At 35.9% G+C, this 21,814-nt stretch overlaps 1 protein-coding gene across 10 annotated transcripts in view; it reads left to right on the forward strand.

Annotated features, from left to right (window-relative positions):
• Positions 1-21,814, forward strand: part of PLEKHA5 (pleckstrin homology domain containing A5) — a 179,394-nt gene that overhangs the window by 152,882 nt on the left and 4,698 nt on the right. For 3 of the 10 annotated variants that reach the window (XM_086756255.1, XM_086756218.1, XM_086756226.1), the window contains 14 exons: positions 667-729; positions 1,831-1,911; positions 2,046-2,195; positions 3,627-3,728; positions 4,831-4,942; positions 5,209-5,255; positions 6,185-6,373; positions 6,933-7,050; positions 10,980-11,095; positions 13,118-13,327; positions 16,090-16,248; positions 17,885-18,012; positions 18,824-18,969; positions 20,148-20,232. In XM_086756255.1, the coding sequence (XP_086612381.1) occupies positions 667-729; positions 1,831-1,911; positions 2,046-2,195; positions 3,627-3,728; positions 4,831-4,942; positions 5,209-5,255; positions 6,185-6,373; positions 6,933-7,050; positions 10,980-11,095; positions 13,118-13,327; positions 16,090-16,248; positions 17,885-18,012; positions 18,824-18,969; positions 20,148-20,232 (1,706 nt within the window). Of the gene's footprint in view, positions 1-666; positions 730-1,830; positions 1,912-2,045; positions 2,196-3,626; positions 3,729-4,830; positions 4,943-5,208; positions 5,256-6,184; positions 6,374-6,932; positions 7,051-10,979; positions 11,096-13,117; positions 13,328-16,089; positions 16,249-17,884; positions 18,013-18,823; positions 18,970-20,147; positions 20,253-21,814 lie in introns of all 10 variants that reach the window. The other 7 variants (XM_086756271.1, XM_086756288.1, XM_086756279.1 and 4 more) reach the window with 3 other exon arrangements.

The following is a 21,814-nucleotide window of genomic DNA, read 5'->3' on the forward strand; positions in this document are numbered from 1 at the left end:
GGATACCTTACATGCTGACTGGCATGAGGAGACAAGTTTGCCTAGGTCTAAAGATAAAATAGAAGACGTTCCATTCATGGCATTTCTGGTAATACTCTGTTGGAGGGGAGGGAATCCATACGAAAAAGTACATAGCAAGGTATTTGATGGCACTTACTGGGCATATGTCTGTAACAAGATATTTTACACATATTTTGTATTCTTAGGTCGTTCTGTTCTGATTTCAGATTCACATCAGAATATCCTCCTTGTGAATACACTTGACCTTAGTGGGCCTAGAAGAGTTAATTCCAAGTAGAATGAGCATCCTGTATTTAGGATGCACACAGGAAAATTTACATAATGATGTGTAACTGTGTTTAGGTGTACTCTGGCAGTTTCATCTTCCTACATAATCCATGTTTGATTGAACTAGTTGTATATCTTTAAAAACCTAGTTTGCATTAGAAACATAGCCTTTTAAGTTAAAGCAACTTTATACTGACAGCCTGCTTGACATTCCATGTACTTCATTAATATGTATTGGCTAAAAATACATTGTTCAATGTGGTATGTTTGACTTGCGAGCGAAAGCTGATTTCTCTATTAAGACGCTTAAGCTGAACAGTAGTTTCATTTTCATAGTCCATTTAAGTTGTTTTATGGCAATATTGTTCTTCCTTATAGTTAACTCAAGAAGAATGTAGGGGTACGCTATACAAATATAGAACTGAAGAGCTGGATATTGATGTAAGTCATTTGTATTTCTTCTTCCTTGGAAATGCTGGTATTTGTATCTTTATTTTGATAATAATTTCCCCGTTAACTTTTGGGTTTTAAACACAGTTCATGTAGGTGATTACCCACAGAAAATGCTTTCTGAAATTGAAGGGCATAAGACTCTTTGTAATAAGCTTCTAACTTGCAGGAAGCATTACATTTTAGGCTGAAATTTCAAGTATTATATCTGTTCAAAGGCGAATTGCTTCTAGAAAGGAATTCATTATTTGAAGGGAAAACTCTGTAGCTGTACTTCAGTTATAAACATGAGAGATGTAATTTCTCAGGAAATATGACCAATACTCCAAAACTAAAATTTGGCATGGTTAGTTACCATTCAGAGTATTGGTTTGCTAGTTACTAAAGAAAAGGGGCTTGGTGTAAAAATATGCATGTCTGGTCATTCTTGCACAATGCAACTAAGAGTAGACGGAATTATTTAAGGGATGTTAATTTAAGAGTACACAAGAAAGCAGGGCTTCTAGTGTTATCTTAGAGTTAAAAAGTCAAAGCAGCCCAAACTGAATGAAAAAGATTGTTCAAATAAACTAAACTGTTTCAAATTGGTTAGAGTGCACTGAACAGTTATTTGCTTGAAGTGGAGCTGGAGTGGAACAGCTTTAGTCATAGCCAAGCCTAGACTGGAGCTAGAACAGAGCAGAGCATGGATAGTACTAGTAACTAACTATTAAAAACTACCACCTGAAATAAACCATGGGAAAGACTGTGAATGTATACAGCATTCTTTATAATACTGAAGAATATGTAAATTAAAATAGTATATAATGCCTCTTATTATGTTGTACATGTTTAGCTGTAGAGTCATAAATCACGTTTTGGGCCATGCTGTTTCAAGCTATAATAACACTTAGTATCTTAATAGTATCTTAATAGAGTTTCTTAAGGTTAATTTGAAAATGCAAGACTGATGTCTTAATAGTTTTGGAATTCATATTTTGTGGCAAGAGCATTTTATATAGATTCATATAATGATTTGATGACATTATATTTTGATTACTGAAGATGTTAAAAATGAAATCCTAATTGTGATCATGTTCTGTTACATACTAGGCTAAGCTTAGCCGTTTATGTGAACAAGATAAAGTTGTACAAGCACTGGAGGAGAAGCTTCAACAGCTACACAAGGAGAAAGTAGGACAATTGTATTTATTACCTAAAGTGGATGTTATTTTACATGCTTATTATCAGAACATTGGTAACTGAAATAAAATGAAAATCAGCCCAATGATGCAGAACATTAAAAATAATTCTTTTTATTATAATAGTACACGCTTGAGCAGGCTTTGCTGTCAGCAAGTCAGGAGATAGAAATGAATGCAGATAATCCCGCAGCCATACAAAATGTAGTCTTACAGAGAGATGACTTGCAGAACGGACTACTTAGCACTTGTCGAGAAGTATCGCGAGCTACTGCAGTAAGTAAATGCTCTTGCCAGTAAAACTCAATGAAGTGTTAAACGATTATCTTCATGTTCAAATTCTTAATTGGGTTGTCTTTGGTTATTTTTCAGTAACGTTCCAAAAAAAAAAACTCAGTTGTCTTTTACTTGCTTGTATTTTTGTCAAAGGCAGATGGAAGGTGATCTTTTCAGTATAATCGTTGAGTGGTCTTTCTTTAATTGTTTGTTTTTTGGTTTTTTTTTTTTGGCCTGGAATGAATGCGTACTGACTTTAATTAATGTGGTAACTTTCATTTTTATAATATGGAAAAATGATCACAGAAGTAGTAAATAATACAAATAAGCTCTTTTATGTGATGGCAAAATACTAGCAGGCACAAACTTTCTCAGATATTCAGTCAGACACATGACTTATTTTAAGCAAAGGCAGCTACAGGATGAAAGAAAGAAAAGGTTATACTGTCATGATACCTTTTAATAGTGGGCCATTATATTTAAAAGATCAAGTTATGCATATTCAAAAATCTTTTTTAAAAAGAAAAAAAAAAAGGAAATTAGTTGTTATTTACTGTCCTTTTCCACTTCATGATGATTTCTACACTAAAATGACAAGGTAAAGAACCATTTTTGCCTACTTACATATAAATCAAAAATGTATTTCAGTGTCAAATTCCATTGGTTTGCTGTGCTGAAATTTATATGAAGTAGGCCCTGAAATACTGGTTTTAGTCTACATGTTAGGCTGTGATTTAAAAGGATTTGATTGGACAAGGAAAAGGGAATCAGGGGAGAGGAAATCCTCAAGATACACTTTCCCTCATTAACTTTTTAACTTATGCTAAATGGAGTAAATTGCTTGATGAAGCTTAAAAAGTGAGATGGTAGAGCTGACCTCAAAGGTTTTCTTTTTGCACCTTCTCCCTTCTGGTGTTTTTAATTTCACGTATGTAAAATAATGGTGTATTAGCAGGCCTGGGGTGTTCACTGGTAACCTTACAGGCAGGGTGAAGTGACTTACATTTGCCTTGCATAATACATTGCATATACACACACAAGCTGCGCAGTCACACGTATGTATTCTATGTGATGAAAGAGGCAAATTTGCATCCATTTTTGTGGGTTTTCTGCCTTGATGGAAGGACAGTTAAAGACCCCACATGCCTGCTGACTATAAAGACACATTCTGAAGATTTTGCCCTTGCCTATCTTTTTTGTTTATGAAAAGACAAAATGCTGTTTGTTTGAATTCCATTCAGTATCATTAGACTATCAAAAAGCTTTTTAAACATTGCATTCTCTAAAATACGTATTTATTTATTGCTGCTACCTATTTATGCATTCCTTCCTGAAGTTTTATGCCACTGAATAAAGAAAAATAAATATACTTTTTTTTTTTTTTTCACTTGAATGTGCATTTGTAATTCTCTACTTCTGTTATATATGTAGGAACTGGAAAGAGCTTGGAGAGAATATGATAGATTGGAGTATGATGTAACTTTAACAAGGAACCATATGCAGGAGCAACTTGATCGGCTTGGAGAAATTCAGGTGTGGCATAGGTCTTAAAGTACATTTAAATCACTTTTATTTTCTCTTATTTTGTTTAAAAATTACACAAATGAAAAAAGGGGGATATGTGGTGCAGTAACTTGCAAGACATGAAAATAAATTAAAGTTTGTAATTTCTGAGGAGGTAATAAGCTTTTTTTTTCCTTTAAATAAGCTACAGCATTAGTTTTTCTGTGTCTGGAAGCCTCCTCTTTCTGTTTCAGTCATGATGTCCAAAGTGGGGTCGTTTTCTCACACCTTAATTGCTGTGACAGTCGTAGTAAATCTTCACACAAATCCTTCCATTTAACTGAATATTTTAAAATATAATGAAATCATTCTATCAAAATAGATTATAATAAAAACTATTCTAAGCATTGCTTCGGTTCTTACATATGAAGAGTTCTGATGTGTATCTTATTAGCTTGCTGTGCTTGGGAGGATTGGACAGTTAGTGTAAGTTCTGATTTTCTAAGGAGATCTTTCTGTGAGACACACACACACACACACAGACAGACAGATGTGCACACATTATCTGGAATGGGCAGATGGGTGTGGTCCATGCTGGGAGGCATTAAAGGCTATTTGCTCCAGGGATTGATTTTCTATGCAGCTATGAAAGGGAGATTACAAGGAAGCCCAAGAGCTGAGAAATTTGTGTTACGCAGTCCAAAGCTTGGATGGCCATGAATGCAAATAGGCCCACGGTTTATATGCTAGCGTGCAAACACTGTGTTCATCTCCACCCATTTTAGAGTTGGAACTGATGATTCCTTTTCTATGCAGAGTTTGCTTGGATTTTCTCTGGAAACAGTAGATACAGTTCTGTTCTTAAGTGGAGTCTGAACTAGCAAATTACTGTCAAATTAACTGACACATGATAATATTACTTAATCTTCTACTTTTTGTTTCTGACAATATTTGAATATTGCGTTTTTACGGGAAAGGAGAGCATCTGGCATTACTACATTTTATTTTCCTTCATTGGGAAAGGATATGCAGTGTAGTCAAAAGAAATAAAAAGATTTTCTGGGTTTTTTTTTTTTACCACTTGCAATATATTCTAACTTATCATCTGTATATGCTGTTTGTTTACTGCCAGACTGAGTCAGCAGGGATACAGCGTGCTCAGATTCAGAAGGAACTGTGGAGAATTCAAGATGTCATGGAGGGTTTAAGTAAACATAAACAGCAAAGAAGCTCTTCAGAGGCAGGTAAATTGATTGGTTTTGTCTCATAGGAAATGAGATTGGATCATATACATTTTTAAAGGATAAGCTCCATAGTTGCTTCTCTATGTTTGAAAAAATAGTACAATTGCTGAGAAAAGAAGAAAACAATCATATATTTTAAGTTGATGCTTTGTGTATTTGTTTGATTGCAACAGGTTATAGTTCATTTTTTAAAAGCTATTTATTGAAAACAATTTTTCTCTTTTTCTATGCCTTTCCCCCTCCCTCCTCCACCCTCCCATCAACAGGCATCATGGGATCAAGGACATTTTCAGCTATTAAATATAAACATGAGGTATGGTTTTAGTATATTTACCATTTTGGCATCACTGGATTTCTAATGTACGTGTGATAAAAATGAGCATTACTATAATTGTTTTAAGGATGTCTGAAGTATATATTCAGTATATTTCTGTGAAAATATTGCATTATGAACTAGTTTTAAAGACTGACATCTCCACTAGTAACTCTAAAACTTTCATTTGTTCTGTGTCTTTGTATTCTCACTGGTATGTTTCTCTTTTCCATTTTTCACCTTTTCCTCTCCTTAGGCTCTTACCCTAGAAATATAAGCCCTGATTTATGGATTTGTTTTCTACCCACCACACTTTTAATGGGAAGAAATACATTGCTTTATATGTCTGTTCACATATGGAGCCTGGTTCTCAGATGGCCAGAGCACCCACAAGAACTCTGAAACTGTGGGAGCTCCCAAATGTTCAATTCCTCTGAAAATCTGGCTGAAAGTTACTGTTTTAAAGGGACATTGTCATGGTTGTCTGAAGTTTATGCAATATATATCTGGCTTACAGAACTTTCTAAAAGTCTAAGTTATATACAAATCTTTAAAAAGATACTGAATTTAATTTTTAAAAGGATGATTCAGAGCGTTCATACATGTCCAACAGAAAGTGCTAGTGTAAGCATTGAAAATCTTGATAAGCTGAATAATGAAACTATTGAAGTATCTCAATCTAGGTGGTAGTAATAAAATAAAAAGCAAAAAGAAGATAAAAAAAAACTCCAAACAAACCCAAATAAAATCAAGCCATCTTGACCTTTTTTTTTTTTTTTTTTTTTTTTTTTTTTTTAAGTATGACATTGTCCCTTTAATTCCAAAATCTATAGCTGGTGTAGCTATGGTAATATATTTTTCTTTTTAAGTTATAAATAATTGTAACAGGTGTGCACATCTAAATAAGGTGACTATTCTACAATCTCTAGGAAGAGGAAGTAGTCCCACCTCGTCCTCCACTCCCTCGGTCCTATGACTTTACAGAGCATCCTCCCATAATCCCCCCTCTGCCCAGTGATAGCAGCTCCTTGCTCTGTTATAGCAGGGGCCCAGTACATCTGCCAGAAGAGAAGAAGATTCACCAAGTTCAAGGATATCAGAGAAATGGATCTTACTGTGTAAGTGGCTTAAACTGCCACATTGTTCTTGAAGCATCCCCCTTTCTTTGCACAGTCACAATTTTTATTTTGTCATCTGGCTACTTTTGTGTTACGTTTTTACTTTTGGCTACTTAGTTTTATTTATAGTGCCATCATTTGCTCTTCACGTTTTCCTGTCACATATTCTGTGCATATATAAAATGTCTTAAGACTTAAATTCTTGTATCTGAGTAAATTTCAGAAAATTAAATTCTTTCACTCACAAGTTCTTAAAAAACCCTAGGCTCAGAATCAGTTTCTGCTGAAGCCTTATACAAATTTGTTTCCTGAAGATCATTCAAAAGAAACAAAAACTCTCTCCATGTTTATGGCAATGTTTTTCTGTAATTTCTGAAAGTCTGCAAATGTTGTTACTCAAATTGACTACAAAGAAATACAGCTGCAATAGCACTTGAACAATGAAACATTGTTTTAAAGTGAGAGCAGAGTCATCACAAAATAACTGGTTTGAGTCTTAAGACATAAGTGCTTGTACAAAAATGCCTGTTTATTTACCTCATAACTTGTTGTTCCTCAGGGTCCTGATTATAGGCTTTATAAGAGTGAACCAGAGTTAACTACAGTAGCAGAAGTGGATGAGTCTAATGGAGAAGAAAAAATAGAACAAATTTCAGAATCAGAATCTGCAGCTAAAGGTTTGTCTCCAGGCATGGTGTTTGCAGTCTTTCAGCCTTTTTCATAAGGAATACAAAGCTTTAACTGTCTTACAGAAGTTATATCACCCATCATATTTTTGTAGCCTGTCCATTTCTTAATATGATGAAACAGCTTCCACAATAAAATAATGATTTAATTATATGACGAGAAAGATTTCAGTCAATTACACAGCAGAAAAATCAAACATTACACTCACCAACAACCCTGAAATCCTTATTGACACCATGTCTAATCACATCACTCACATTCCCCACACACCATTCCCTTGAACAATTACCCATTTTATGTTCTTGCCCTTGAACAATTATTCAGTTTTTGAATCAAGCTCCCGATGTTATGTCACTGGAACGTCCAAAAAGGCAGCACCACAGACTTTTGAGGCTCTCATAAGGCAGGAAAACAATGTCTTTTTATTTTTTTAATCTTGTAATTGTTGAATTGCCTTCTGTCCTCTGATATAATAGGAATAATGATCATGACCTTGGAGTGTACAGACAATAAAGGTCTTTGCAATTTCTGAATGCTTCGGATTCTTCTCTTCATCTAGCTTCCATAAAAGCTACTAATTGCTTGGTAGAGTCTTTTACCAGGAAGTGCTTCTCAATTCTGTTTGTTAAAACACACAGAATAGTTTGTTAAAAGTGACTTGAGGAAAAGCAGTTTGAGCATCTCCCAAAAACCATATTAAGGGCTTTTAGAAAAAGTAGCTAAACTTACTTTTTTTACTTTTTTTTTTTTTTTTTTACTGTAACAGTTGATGTTTCCAGTGCCAGCAAGATCACTCCCTTGGGTTATGGTAGTTTGACTAGGCATGTACTTAGCAGGCTGGTGTAACGGTACCAGGATTTGACCAAGAATCATATAGGGATATTTATTATCATATAAGGATATTCTTTTCATCAGAACAGTAATGGAGGTTTTTAAAACTAAGGTTAGCATACAGTTTGGGTGTAAATAATGTGAATGCCCCTATGACATGATATAATTAATCTTGCACTTACCAGGCAATTAGTCAATTCAGATTCAGTATGGTATTTGCTGAGGTATAATGTTCACTTAAGATGGATATTAAATCTCTTTTAGCTTGGTGGTGAAAAGTGCAAGCTTTAGCCTGAGATTTGCTAATCATCAGCCACCTAACAGCCTTTCTGACAACATACCTAGGTTCTATTGACCTGTGATGTTCCAGATTGTTTATAGTAATTTATGACAAGAGGGAAAGTAATTGTCAAGACGATATAAGAAAGCCTGCGCTGACTAAAGCTAACCAATACTTTTGGAGCACCTCAGTCTGCTTTCTATCTTCTTCTGTAAAGACAGAAGTAATTTTATTATATCCATTTGTAGAAAAACAGTCCTTATTAAGGGAAAGCAATAATATAAACTCTTCTAATAGAAATAATATTTGGGATTGGGGGAGAGAATAGCTGCAGAGGTAGCAAGCAGCAAGTGGCTTTTTATCTTCTTAAACAACAGTGTGAAGTGGGTTTATCATAACTGTGTTTTATCATCTGGTCCACGCTTTTGAGCATGTGAATTTCCTAATGGATATTTCTTGTTCTGTGGCATCAGTTATAATAACAATCCCCATGCAGCAGGAAAAATATAACCATTTCTGGGTTGGGTTTTTTTTTTTAGAGTGTGTATGCCATTATAACTATATGCATTTCAACAAACATTTTTATGCCATTCTATCTTAACAGTTTATAAGCTGAAAAGGAAACAAAATCAAATGCAGCTCATCTCTGCAGTTTTTCTTTCTTGCTGTTTTAAGAAGTTATATTTAAATGACATAGTTTCCTATTGAGAGTGGTTATAAAAATCAGTAAATTTCAGAGGAAATTTTAAAAATATTTTTCTAGTTCCTTTTGCGTGTACTGTACTAGACACTTCTCATGTTTCTTCTGTCAGCCATTTCCCTCTCTTTTCGAATGTCAACAATCAAAGAGAAACATTTTAATGGGACTATGTAAAGTACCCCTTACAGCTGTCTGCAACCAGAGGAATATTTATGACCTGAGGGATACGTAAATGTGACACGAAAGGAAAATGGACTCCTGTGTTTTATCCTTTTTACATCTCAAGGACACCCAAGCTGTTGCTTTATAGTTTTTATTTTGAATGATGCATTTGGCATTCAAATACCTCCAGACTGTTTTGTCAGCCTATCAAACAATTTGGAGAAAGAGTTGAGCCTCCACCAAGTAAATATATGCTCTGAAATCTGTGCAACTTCAGGAAAAAAAAAAAAAAAAAAAGGAGAAATCCTTTGGCTATCAGAAAAGACATTATATCTATTTTTAGGCAAAATCAGTGAGGAAACTATTTCCTACATGTATCAAGAAGTAAAAATGAAGCATGTGTTATTTAATTATATCTGTATATTTTGGTAAGTTTTAACTTAATTCAGTTTTCTACCAGCTTAATTACATTTTGGCAGGGCTTCTCTGAGCAGAAAAACTAGTGGTGGATATTGTTACGAGAGGCTGAATGTAGTGGACGTCAGGACACAGAATATCCTCAGCTCCCGAACAGACAGAGCCTGGCTGCTGCGGCTCCCTGTGCCTAAGAACAGCGAGCTGCGGGGCGAGGGCATAGTCCCACCATACACAAGCACAGCCACAGCTAACCACAACAGATAACGCCAGCAGGTTTGAGACTGGTGCTCTTACAGGCACCGCGTAAACAAGGCCAGCACTCACATGAAGATGAAATAGCACAAATAGCATGATCCTGTTTTCACTAGCTAGCCAGCCAGGCTCAAAGCTTGCTAGCTGATCTCATGCACATATAGACATGAGCACATGTGTGTGCACGCACAGTGAGTCCCTCCAAGAGCTGGCCAGACCTGTGGGATCTCCATCAGTCAACTCTCAGTACCTCTGGTCTCTCCATGTCTAAATCCTAGACCTAAGGTCTCTTGGACAGCTGGCTCCCACACCCTGTATTCTGCTTGTCATCTAGTCTTGTCTTAAGTTCATTAGCATCTCACAGACAAAAGGTTCTCCTGGGTAGCAGGTCTAGACTTAGAGTGCCTCTGGTAGCCAACCCACAGACCTGCAGTCTTTTCTGTCTTTGTCCCCCAGACAGCTATCCTGGCGTGAAGATCACTAGCGTCTCTCACGCTGTCTTACACTGAAGGGAAAGCATGCTCACATGGAAAATACTTAAGAATAAAGTTTAGATAGGACAGACTGCAATGCTAAGGCATGGGTCTTGGTCAAACAAGCATCCTGACAAATGGCTTGTTTATGCAAAGCTGGCCCCTTTTATTCCCCCTCCCCTCTCTTGTTCCATGCCTTTTCTTTCCCACCCTTCTTGCCCCACCCCCGTTGCAGCCTTTGTTTCCTCCCAAGTAAACAACCCACCCATAATTACTTTTTGTTCCTTGGAGTCACTTTTGCTAAATTTTATATCTTCAAGACCATCATTTAGATAAGCTTGGCCATAACTGGTAGCACTGATTCAGCTACCTAGGCACTCTGCTGGCCTTGCAACCTCTGTTCCACACAAAGTCCCCAGTATGGCCATCCAACTGTCTGTGAAGTCTGTCCATCTTTCACATAATTCCCTATAAACCATCTGTGAAATCTAGCCATTCCACATGGCGCTATCGAACTTTTGTCTGTTTCTTTCAGACAGAATTTTTATGTTTATATTTTTATGTCCAGCTATTTCTCCTCCCGTGTGCAGTAGTTTCCCATGTCCTATTCAGTTAGCTAAACCCCAGGCCAGGGGCTAGTCATCTGCCTGCATACCTTAACAGACATGATAGTTAGGCATTAAGATCTTTATTGTCTTTTGAAAAATTGTTTCCAGGGCTGACAACATGTATTTTCTAGAAAACAATAAACTGGTTTGGCAATATTTTGCATAGCACTTAGCATATTGCTTTATTTTTTTGCAGGCTCACATTTTCCTGTGGGAGTTGTACCACCCAGAACCAAATCACCAACGCCAGAGTCTTCAACAATAGCATCCTATGTCACTTTGAGGAAGAATAAGAAGATAGATCTAAGAACGGTACTTTAAAATAACCTTGGAGCATGATGTGTTCATTTCTGAGCTTAATTAGAAGGGCCATGAAGATGATCAGAGGGCTGGAGCACCTCTCCTATGAGAACAGGCTGGGAGAGTTGAGGCTGTTCAGCCTGGAGAAGAGGAGGCTCTTGGAAGACCTTATTGCGGCCTCCCAGTACCTAAAGGGGGCCTACAAGAAAACTGGGGAGGGACTTTTGACAAAAAAGGGTGTGCAGTGTTAGAACAAGGGGTAATGGCTTTAAACTGAAAGAGGGTAAGTTTAGATTGGACATAAGGAAGAAATTCTTTACTGTGAGTGTGGTGAGGCACTGGAACAGGTTGCCCAGAGAAGCTGTGGATGCCCCATCCCTGGAAGTGTTCAAGACCACGTTGGATGAGGCTTTGAGCAACCTAGTCGAGTTGGAAGGTGTCTCTGCCTGTGGAGGAGGCGTTGGAACTAGATGATCTTTAAGGTCCCTTCCAACCCACACCATTCTATGATTATAATTTCTGTAGCTACATCAAAAGTTGTAGTTATATTTTTAAACTTCTTTATGGAAAATTAACTGCTATGAAAATATAATATACTGGGCTAGTGGAGAAAACTGTAGAAACAATAACAAAATCAGAAAGGTTTTGTATGTTAAACAGCATAGAGATTTCATTACACTCAAGCTGAGCAAGAACTAAATGGTAATGACAAATCTACTAAGCTGCTGAAGTTCAGGCTTGAGTTGAACGGACAGGAAGCTGTCCTTTTTAGGTTAAAACTTTTGAAGGACTTGTATTTGGCTTCTGGGGCAATTTAACAGCCATTGTATAACAAACATTGTTTTTATTCATTTCATTACTAAAATTATTTGGGGAAAAAAAATGTGGCTAGAGAATAAGGACACTGTAAGCAATATGTGGGTAATAAGCCTGGAATTTCAGATTACAGTCCTATAGTCTCTGGGTTAAAGACAGAGGTTTACAGTCAGTTCAGGCAAAAGAGGGGAAAAGTTTTGCCTTAGCTACAGCATTAATAGAAAAGGAAAAGTTGCAGGAAGAACAGGAGAGGAGAGAGAAACTCACAGGATGTTGACTGGAGAAAGAACATCACTTTTCAGAAGTGAAATCAGTTGCTGTGTATGTACTGAATGCAGCTGGTTAGCTCAAAGTAATTTTTCTTTTTTTTTTTGTCGTACAAAGTACAGATTTATCTGAATAGAAGTGAATTTCAAGAACAGAGTAGGTAAAGAGATGGTTTTTATTTTGGGAATAATATAGTGCTTAGAACTGCAGATTTTTAAGTGGGATAAATTCATAGAATCGTTTAGGTTGGAAAAGACCTTTAGGATGATCGAGTCCAACCGTAATTCTAGCAATGCCAAGTCCACCAGTAAACCATGTCCCTAAGTGCCACATCTACACCTCTTTTAAATGCCTCCAGGGATGGTGACTCAACCACTTCCCTGAGCAGCCTGTTCCAATGCTTGACAAGCCTTTCAGTTAAAAATATTTCTTAATACCCAGTCTAAGCCTCCCATGGCACAACTTGAGGCCATTTCAGTTTGTTTCAGCCTGCACTTGGCGTTAAATTCTGTCCAGCTCTAGTTTTTCTTGAAACAAAAAGGCAGAAATCACTATTAGTTCAACTAGTACAAATGTCCTGGATCATTAAATTTCAATTATGTTTCTGTCTCAGTCAAGTAACTTGTGTTTACCTGTTGTATAATGTCTGGTAAATTGTTTCAACTTGATAGGATGGCTTTGAGAGAGCATCTACCCATTCTCTTAATGTTTAGCATTTATGGTGGTAATGTCACTGTTCAAAAAAAGCAATTCATTCCTTCCTTTTATTTTGAATTTTGGTGTTCGTTTATTAAAAATGGTTCTTGTACTTTCTTCACATACTTAAGAGATCTTTAGTTGCCCACTCTTTCTCTGCTTTGTGGTAAATCATTAGGTGATCTTTTCTGATGAGCTAAACAGTTGAGAATCTTGCTTTTTAAAAACAAACATATGTATGTTCTTCCATTTAAGGAAAGACCAAGAAGTGCAGTGGAGCAGCTGTGTCTTGCAGAAAGCACACGGCCTCGAATGACTGTGGAGGAACAGATGGAAAGAATAAAGAGACACCAACAAGCTTGCCTGAGAGAGAAGAGAAAAGGACTCAATATTATTGGTATTTCAGACCAGTCTCCTTCACAGAGTCTGCCATTTGTCAGAGATAATCCATTCAAATTGGCACAGGTGGGTCCAACGTTATTCAAAAACTACAACGTGTCGAACTAAAAAAATAAAGTTACAAAATTGGTTTTTTTCCAAAATCACATTAAACTATACGTGTCTATTTGAGACAGTTTGTATAGAGTAACAGTCACATTCTCTGCCAGACATAAGAGAAAGGGAGATGACAATGCTTATACCTAATGACAGTAGAAGTTGCTTCTTTGTCTTTTTGGAAAATGAATAGTTCAAATTTGTATATGTTTGATTATGCGTCGTGATGTTTATTAGCAGAGGTTTTTTTTTTGTCAAATTTAGCAAACAACATGAAATTGCAAGCTTTATAACTAAAATAAGTATCAGGGAGAATCATGATTCAGTTGATGTATAAATTATCAAGATTTTTCTGCCATATAATATATTCAAACATCTATAACATTTTTAGGTTGGAATGTATATTTATGATGATAGTTCTTAACTAGTGCTCTTTTGCTGTGATTTTTGAGCCCATAAATACATAAAAATAGTGCTCTTACTTTTTTTTTTCAGTCATTCTTAAAGAGTTAAAGAAAAGAAGTGAGTTTATTAAATGGTTACGGGTGGGGAGGGGAGGAAGATAGAACTGCTTGTTATTAACCAGGAAATACCATCCTGAATATATATCTGAAAAAAAAAAAAAAAAAGAAAAGAGAAAAAACAAACAAACAAACAAAAAAAACCCAAACCTAAACTAACAAACAAAAAAACACCACATGACTTCAGGACAAAAATATCAAGTAGATTCAGAGTAGTGGATGTTAGCCTACTACTTTCTAAGTGGTAAGAATTAATTTTCTTGTTCAATAGCTTAATGGGGTTATCTTTTTTTTTTTTCCTTTTTTATCTTCTGGCATAGTTTTTTCCTCCAATCAGAGTGGGTTTTGGTTTTAATTTTTTTTTTTTTTTTTATACTGATGTGGAAATGCCACTTTCTATGTTTTATATGCATTTTAACATCTGATTTTCCAAAACCATATTAAATGCATTGCACTGTTAAGAAGTCGTCTATTTCCAACTAAGTTTTACGGTTTTTGTGTTTTTCTTTTTCCTCTGAGCATGCTAAACTGCCTTCAGAGCTATACAAAAGTTACTCTTTTTTTTCCTTCAACAACATTAGATCCCCAGAAAACACTGAATTCCAGTTTTGCCTTTGCATTAGAGCATCTGTATTTGGGCTGACATCATGAATGCTATTTATGAAGGAGGCTCCCACAAATATTTGTGTGATTAACACTGCCTTTCTCAAGAAGATGACACGCAAAGCAAAGCTCTGCAGAAGTTTCTTTTTGCAGTTTTTACAGAGGTGTTTGAGCTTTACCACTTCCCTATGGTATCATTTCATACCTCAAGGTGAGGAAACAGCAGTCACGTATGTGTCATACCTGGTTAGCCAGCACATTGGGAGCGAAGTGGGGGATGCACCCAAATCCTCTGTGCCAGCACTACTTACTATACAGAACTCAAAAGAGTGTTGTTCATGTCAGCATGTTCTTCGGTCTCCTAAGTGAAATCAGTGCTATGTGGATAAGAAATTTATAGAATAAGTGAGAACGTGTCTGCATTGAATATTTAGCCAGTAGTCCGTGCTACAAAATCACTTTTTCTATCACAGCTTTAATTCTTCCACAATGCTATTTGGCAAAAAGCCCCAAGATGAGGTATTGCACTGTAGTAATAGCTTTTATTTTTAAAAGCACAGTTTCTATGCCTATTGATTTTTCTACAGAAAAAATGGTGCAATGGCATTAACTGCTGGAAGTCTTTTCAACTGGGGTTTGGTTATTTAAGAGTTGGAGGGGAAAAAGGATTTAAAAACAGCATACTGTGTAATTTTGAAGTGATTACCAAAATACAAAAGGAAGTTACTTCACAATTGTTATTGTTTGGGACAAGTGTATAATACGGATGCACACTTTAGTTAGGAAAGTAAAGAGATTGATTTGTGAACTAACTTACGTGGAATTTCCTCTTAACAGTGTGCATCTCCTAAATCACAGGAATTCAGCCACAAGATTTACTGCTTTCATGGCTCCTATTTTTCTCAGCTCAAGTACTTAGTTTGATAAGAGTTATATGAACCTCACTTCAGTTCAGTTTGCTACTCTGCCAATATAATGTTAGCAGTTCACAATCTTAAGTCACCTTTTTATATCAAATTATTTTCTGTGCAATGGAGATTTTTTTTTTTTTTTTAAGGAATAAGTAATATCCTCTGCCATTATCAGATACTATGTTGTCCTCTGTTAAATCAATTAACAGCATAGGCTTGGAAGATACCCAAGATAACTGGAGAAAGTATACACAGGTGCACTGAGAATTTTGTACTGAGAGCAGATTTTTATCTATCTCTTTTTTTGACCAGGAAAAGCTATTTTAAAATAAATCAATGCTTATGAATGCAAGAAAGAGTGCTACTAAGCCTGTGTGTGACTGAGGTAAATATGAATTAAATTTCAGAAGATAAAGGTGACTAATCAAAATGCTGGAGATTGGATTGGGGGAGACACACACAGAAAGCACAGTAATCTTACAGAGAAAAAAAATGAAGACAGGCTGAGCTATTTTGAAAGGTACAAAAAAGAGAAAATTCTAGGTCCTTAACAATTTCCATTTTCCTTATTGCAATGTGGTATACTTTAGGGTTTTTTTTTTTTGTTTTTAATCACAGTCAGAGGACAGCACAAGAATCTGAACTAAGACTGCGATGTTTTGTAAGAATACAACTATATATAAATTTTGTTCCACAGAATCGAAAAAAGGATGATACTGTATCTAGTAACATGAAGGAATTAGAGAGCACCAGTAAAGAAAATAATTTGAAACAAAATAATGAAAGTCCTGGAGAAGAAATAGCGGAACTAAAACATGATGGAGAACAAGGATATAATTCAAGTTTGATTAAAGAGGTACTAAACTGTCCCTTATGGAACTGTTAATCAGCCTGTCTTGCAGTAGAAAAAATATTTTGAGCCACTGACAGTAGAGTATGAGACAGACAGACAGTTGCTTTTGCTTGGAAGCTTAAGATACCTTTTTGGATATAACAAATATACAAGAAAGATAGGGAGAGACTCTTCAGTAGGGCCTGTTGTGACAGGACTAAGGGTAATGGTTTTAAAATAGAGGGAGGTAGATTTAGATTAGATATTAGGAAAAAAAATTTTTTACAATGGGGGTGGTAGAACGCTGGCACAGGTTGCCCAGAGAGGTGGTGGATGCCCCATCCCTGGAAACATTCAGGGTCAGCTTGGATGAGGCTCTGACCAACCTGATCTAGTCAAAGATGTCCCTGCTCCTTGCAGGGGGGTTGGACTAGATGACCTTTGAAGGTCCCTTCCAACCCTAACCATTCTATGATTCTATGATAAATATTGTATAGAGAATCACAAAATTGTATCAGATCTGTTTATATTTGAGATACTGAATTTTCTTGTCTGTGGTCTTCCTGAATTTAATTTTACTTAACTTTATCTGTTACTGTCTTGATTGACTGGAAAATTACAAAATTATGGTTTTTACTTCTTTGGAAACAAAAGTGATACTAATGAAACTTTAAATAATCATTGATCTGCTCATTGCTTAGGATATCCCGGTGTCATTTTTGACAATCACTTAATACACCTGCTATTTTTTCTTTGGTTGGCTATAGTGCATCATATAGCTTATATGAAGCAGAATAAAGCTGATACAACAATTTATACATGGGGGTGGGCAGTAACAATAGTTTGTGCTACTTGGTCACTGGATTGACTTCTGTCTTGAAATAGTCTCAGACTCACTTGGCAGTGAGTTATCTTGGTGTTTCTGTTACTAAAGTGCCCTGAACACTCAATAAAAATGGACTGACTGTGAAGAATAGATTACTGGAATTGTTTTATGTAATCATATCCTGCTTATAGTTTAATTTTTTTTTTAATTTTGTGTAGATGTTTTTTCTTCTTTTCTATCCATATTCTTTAACCGTTCTTTGCTTTTCCTTTTCCTTACTCATTTATCCTTTTGTTTTCTTATTTTTTATTTAGCTTTTTTAAAACATATGTCTGATGGAGAATGGTATAAAATCAAATAATTAACATCTGTTGTTATTCCTTAAAATCACTTTCTATTGAGAATCTGTTGCTTTGTTAAGTATGCAAATCTTTTAAAGGAAAATTATGTAATACACTTATTTTGGTTATATCTAATCAGATCTTTAAGAGCAGTGTTGAGGCTTATCAGCAATATATTCCAGTAGCTGGAATCTTTGTTGGCATTGTGAAGAGAGGGATAGCATGAAAAAAAGGCAGGCTGCAATTCAGAGAGTTAAATTCTGGAAGTTATTAGGCCAAGCCTTTCCCATTGGCTCTGGTCTAAGTTTCGGGATAACTCTATTAACCTCAATGGTATTGATAAAAATTTCTTAAGTTACGTAATTCTGAGTTACGAAGTATACATGATGGCAAAATTTGTCTGTTAATAAAACTGTTTCCTGATACTGTATTTCTTATCTGCCACTTCGTATGCGTTACAGCTTTTTGTTTCATGATTTCAATTTTTTTATAGCTGACAAAAACTGATGAACTTTTATCAGATGCACATGTTGTATCTGACTCAAAAGAAGTGAGTAATGAAGAGAAGGCAGAAAAGGAAAAGAAAAGTAAATTGGAAGAAACACATGACGGTGATATAAGGTAAAATCAAACAAGATGTTCAGAGGCTGTTTTAAACTTGCACATTGTATTTATTAGCTGAACGGACCAAACAACTAATGAAATACTATCGTAAATACTTATAAGGTATATTTATGTGGTTTTGAGTGCTTTACATATAGAGAAATCTAGTGAGAAACCTAACCACTGCAGCAGTTCAGTAAGAGGTGATGAGTTCGTGGGTGAAGCAATGTTTGTTTTCAAGTATTGCTGCAGTTATAAACAGAATATGTTCATAATCCTTGCTCTGGGATGCAAAGTGTATTTAGTAATGCCAGTTCAAGCTTCGTAACAGTTTATTACGAAAGCTTCCATAGCAAGCTCTTCACTGCTGATATCTAGGAGCAGACTGAACAGCTTATTCTATATCTCCTGCTTTAACTTTTAGTTTACTATTTTTGAGCATTACAGAATTAGAGGAATATTGTGTCTTGGATATTCCTCTTTAATGACTCATAACTTTAGTGTAAGTTGCACTGCAGATCCTAAGTGAGTTCTTATATTAGTTCATAACTTTGTCACAGCACCCTTCATCAAAACAGGTATCACACAGTAGGAAACTGCACGAGTATGTAAAGGAAAGGAATTCAGTTTCCAGTACTTTTTTTTTTTTTAAGTCTAACTTTACAAGGTACAAGGGTTTCAAAATACATGCTTAATTTATATTACACAAACTTGCAAGTTGCAGCATTTTTTTATTAACAGAAGAAAATTAAATTGTAACTCCTATACTTAGTGGTTAACACCTGAATTTAAGTTAGTGAGTTCTAAACGCTGTGCTTTTTTTAACCAGCTTGCAGAGTGTGACCACAGTTACAAACCACAAACCCAAAACCAGTTCAGAAGAAAGTGAAGTAGTTAGTGTTGAAGAACAAGAAGAGGTTATGCCTTCATTTGAATTAGCAACACAGTCTTCAAAAGGAAATCAGGCAACAGCAGGTATGGAAAAGAGTTTGACTGAAGCACAACTTATACAGTACATATGTAAAACTTTATTTCATTTTGATTATAGCTTTTGATGCTCTGAAACCCTTGTGAATTGAAAGCGCTGAGCTAGTCTATATGCAAGTTTATGGTTTTATAATGTAGAGAAGAATAGTTTCCCAGCGGACAACTGCAGAAATTCCATTTTTCTGAGGTTTTAATGTAGATGTTATGGTTGCATTTAAGTCAGGGAATTAAATAACTATTGCCAGAATTTGAGTCATGCTATAATTGTTGCTTCGAGAAAATCCTTCCCTATTTATCTTGTAGATCAGCACTTCAATCCTGAATAGTATAGATTATTTACCCATACCTCCCTGCTAATGGATGGCCTCAGATATGCCCAAGATTGAGGAATCCTTGACAGTTTCCAATATATCTAGTAGATTTTGAACTAGCAGGTAAAAGACCTCAGTTTGGTCATGTTTTCAGGAGTAAGAAAAGATGAAGAAACAGAAAAAGCTAGGTGGCTGGTAAAACAACTGCTAGTGTGCTACTTTGCAAGAAGAGGAGGTTGGAATAAAGCAAAATTGTTTGCAAAAAAAAAAAAAAAAAGAGGGGAGTGTGTAGAGAAGGAGGAAGGAAGAAGATAGAATTTAAGACATTATTAGGATATTTGGTGGTGGGAATGGTTAAGTAAGCCAAATGATTCAGTTTATGGATATAAAAGGTGACCTTTGTACTGCATTCAGCAATCCTTTCTGTGACTCAATAATCAAAACCAGAACTTGTAAATACATTTTATAGTGCTCAGCAGAATAAGAAATGCTTAGTTAATCTGAGCTAGGATGTAAAGGTGGGTCTGGGAGTATCCCAGCTAGTTAAATTTTACTTCACACCCCCTGCCTTTTTGCAAGAGAAATAACACATCAGCATTCTTGTCTGTTGTTTGTTCCTTTGGTGTTCTACTAGTCATTTATAGGCCTGAGTAATGGCCTTTCTTGAGTACAGCTATGCTCTCCTCTGAAGTTGTGCTTATTGTGCTGATCAGATTGTTAAGTCTTTATTTGTGTAACTTCCATTTGGTTCTGCTTATATTTATTATGGCTTGGAATGATGATTTTCAAGCTTATATTTATTATGGCTTGAAACCATGCCTTCTGTAACTTGTATTCTTGCTGTATGACTTGCAGTGAAAAGTTTGCCTTCTTCACCAGAATCGTCATTGTCACCAGCTCCATCTACACAGACACAGCTCACAGAAGGATCACATTTCATGTGTGTATAGTTACAGAGAAGTACGTCTTCCCCCACCCCCCCGCCATTTTACTAATATTTTCTTAAGTATATATATATTGTAGTTATTTTTCTGAGAAACATCCATAGGCTACTCTTCAGCAGGGCCTATTTTAAAATAGAGGGAGGTAGATTTAGATTAGACATTAGGAAAAAAAATTTTTACAATGAGGGTGGTGGAACACTGGCACAGGTTGCGCAGAGAGGTGGTGGATGCCCCATCCCTGGAAACATTCAGTGCCAGGTTGGATGGGGCTCTGAGCAACCTGATCTAGTCGGGGATGTCCCTGCTTCTTGCAGGGGGTTGGACTGGATGACCTTTGAAGGTCCCTTCCAACCCAAACCATTCTATGATTCTAATACTTTGCAAGACAAAGTTATCTGCAATATTGAATATAAACTAACCAGAAAACAAAACAAATGCATGTATTGATTTGCTTGCAAATCGTGTATTCTCTGTCCAAGTACAAAGAGAAAAGCCTAATTGGCTTATCAAGCACATTCTCCACAACTGGCAAGATAACAGCCCTTTGAATTACATGAGAGACCTAAGCTATTACAAAACAGATACCCAGTCAAGGTCTGAGCAGCAGTGCTCAGGTGCAAATGAATCTTGATGCTTCAGTCATAACCGGCAACTAGAGCTAGATCTCATAGTGATGCGTAGGAAGGAATGGTCTAATGGCCCTAAGAGTTTATGGCTTAAGACATGGATGACTAGGGCATGACAAACAGGAAGGGGAAAAAATTGAGGTGTAAAAAAAATGTAACTATCACAACTATTTTTTTGTTTTGTCTCTTTATAGACATAGTCCTACACAGCTTCTCTTCCCTTGTCTTTTATTCCCTTCTCTTCACCTTGTAGGTGATTTCTTCTAGGAAAGAAGAGTCAAGGACTCTAGGAGTCAAGTTAGAAAGCATGAGTTAGGCTAGATTTACATGTTCCTAGCTGTAGTGTTACCTCCTTAATGAATGGAAATGGAAATATAAGTAAGCATGTTTGTTTATACAAGTGTTTAAAGAAATTAATAAGCTACCAATGTGAATGCTTCAGCACTTTACCAGCATTTAAATAAACCCATATTTCTTTGTTGTCAGGAAGTACCTGTTTAAATAAGCTTTCAACTAAAAGAATGAGCTTTGTTTCAATGATAATGTTAAATGCCGTAGCTAATGTAACTTAAGAAAAAACTTTAAAATCAAGAAAACTCGAAAATCGAGATGTTTTCAGTCATTTACCATGAGGAGACCTGAAAATGTGGTTTTTTATTTGCTGTCCTGCTCTCTATTGCCAAGCTTTCTGCTTAGCAAAATTAGACTTATTATTCATCAGAGACAGCTTTCTTGTACGAACTATGAGCAGGAAACTATATTCTTAAAAAAAAAAAAAAAAAAAGGAATAATTTTCAGCTTTTTCTCCTTTTGAGAGAGTGGAAAACACGCTCTTCAGTACAGACATCTGCCTTGCTGGCTTCCTGATGGATGTGGTCTGTCATTATTAGATTTAGCTTGGAGTTTTGTACTTTTATTCAAAAGTTTTGTTACAAAAAAATAAGTGCAACTA

Source organism: Chlamydotis macqueenii, chromosome 1, assembly GCF_036417535.1.
Source record: "Chlamydotis macqueenii isolate bChlMac1 chromosome 1, bChlMac1.mat, whole genome shotgun sequence".
Lineage (NCBI taxonomy): Eukaryota > Metazoa > Chordata > Aves > Otidiformes > Otididae > Chlamydotis > Chlamydotis macqueenii.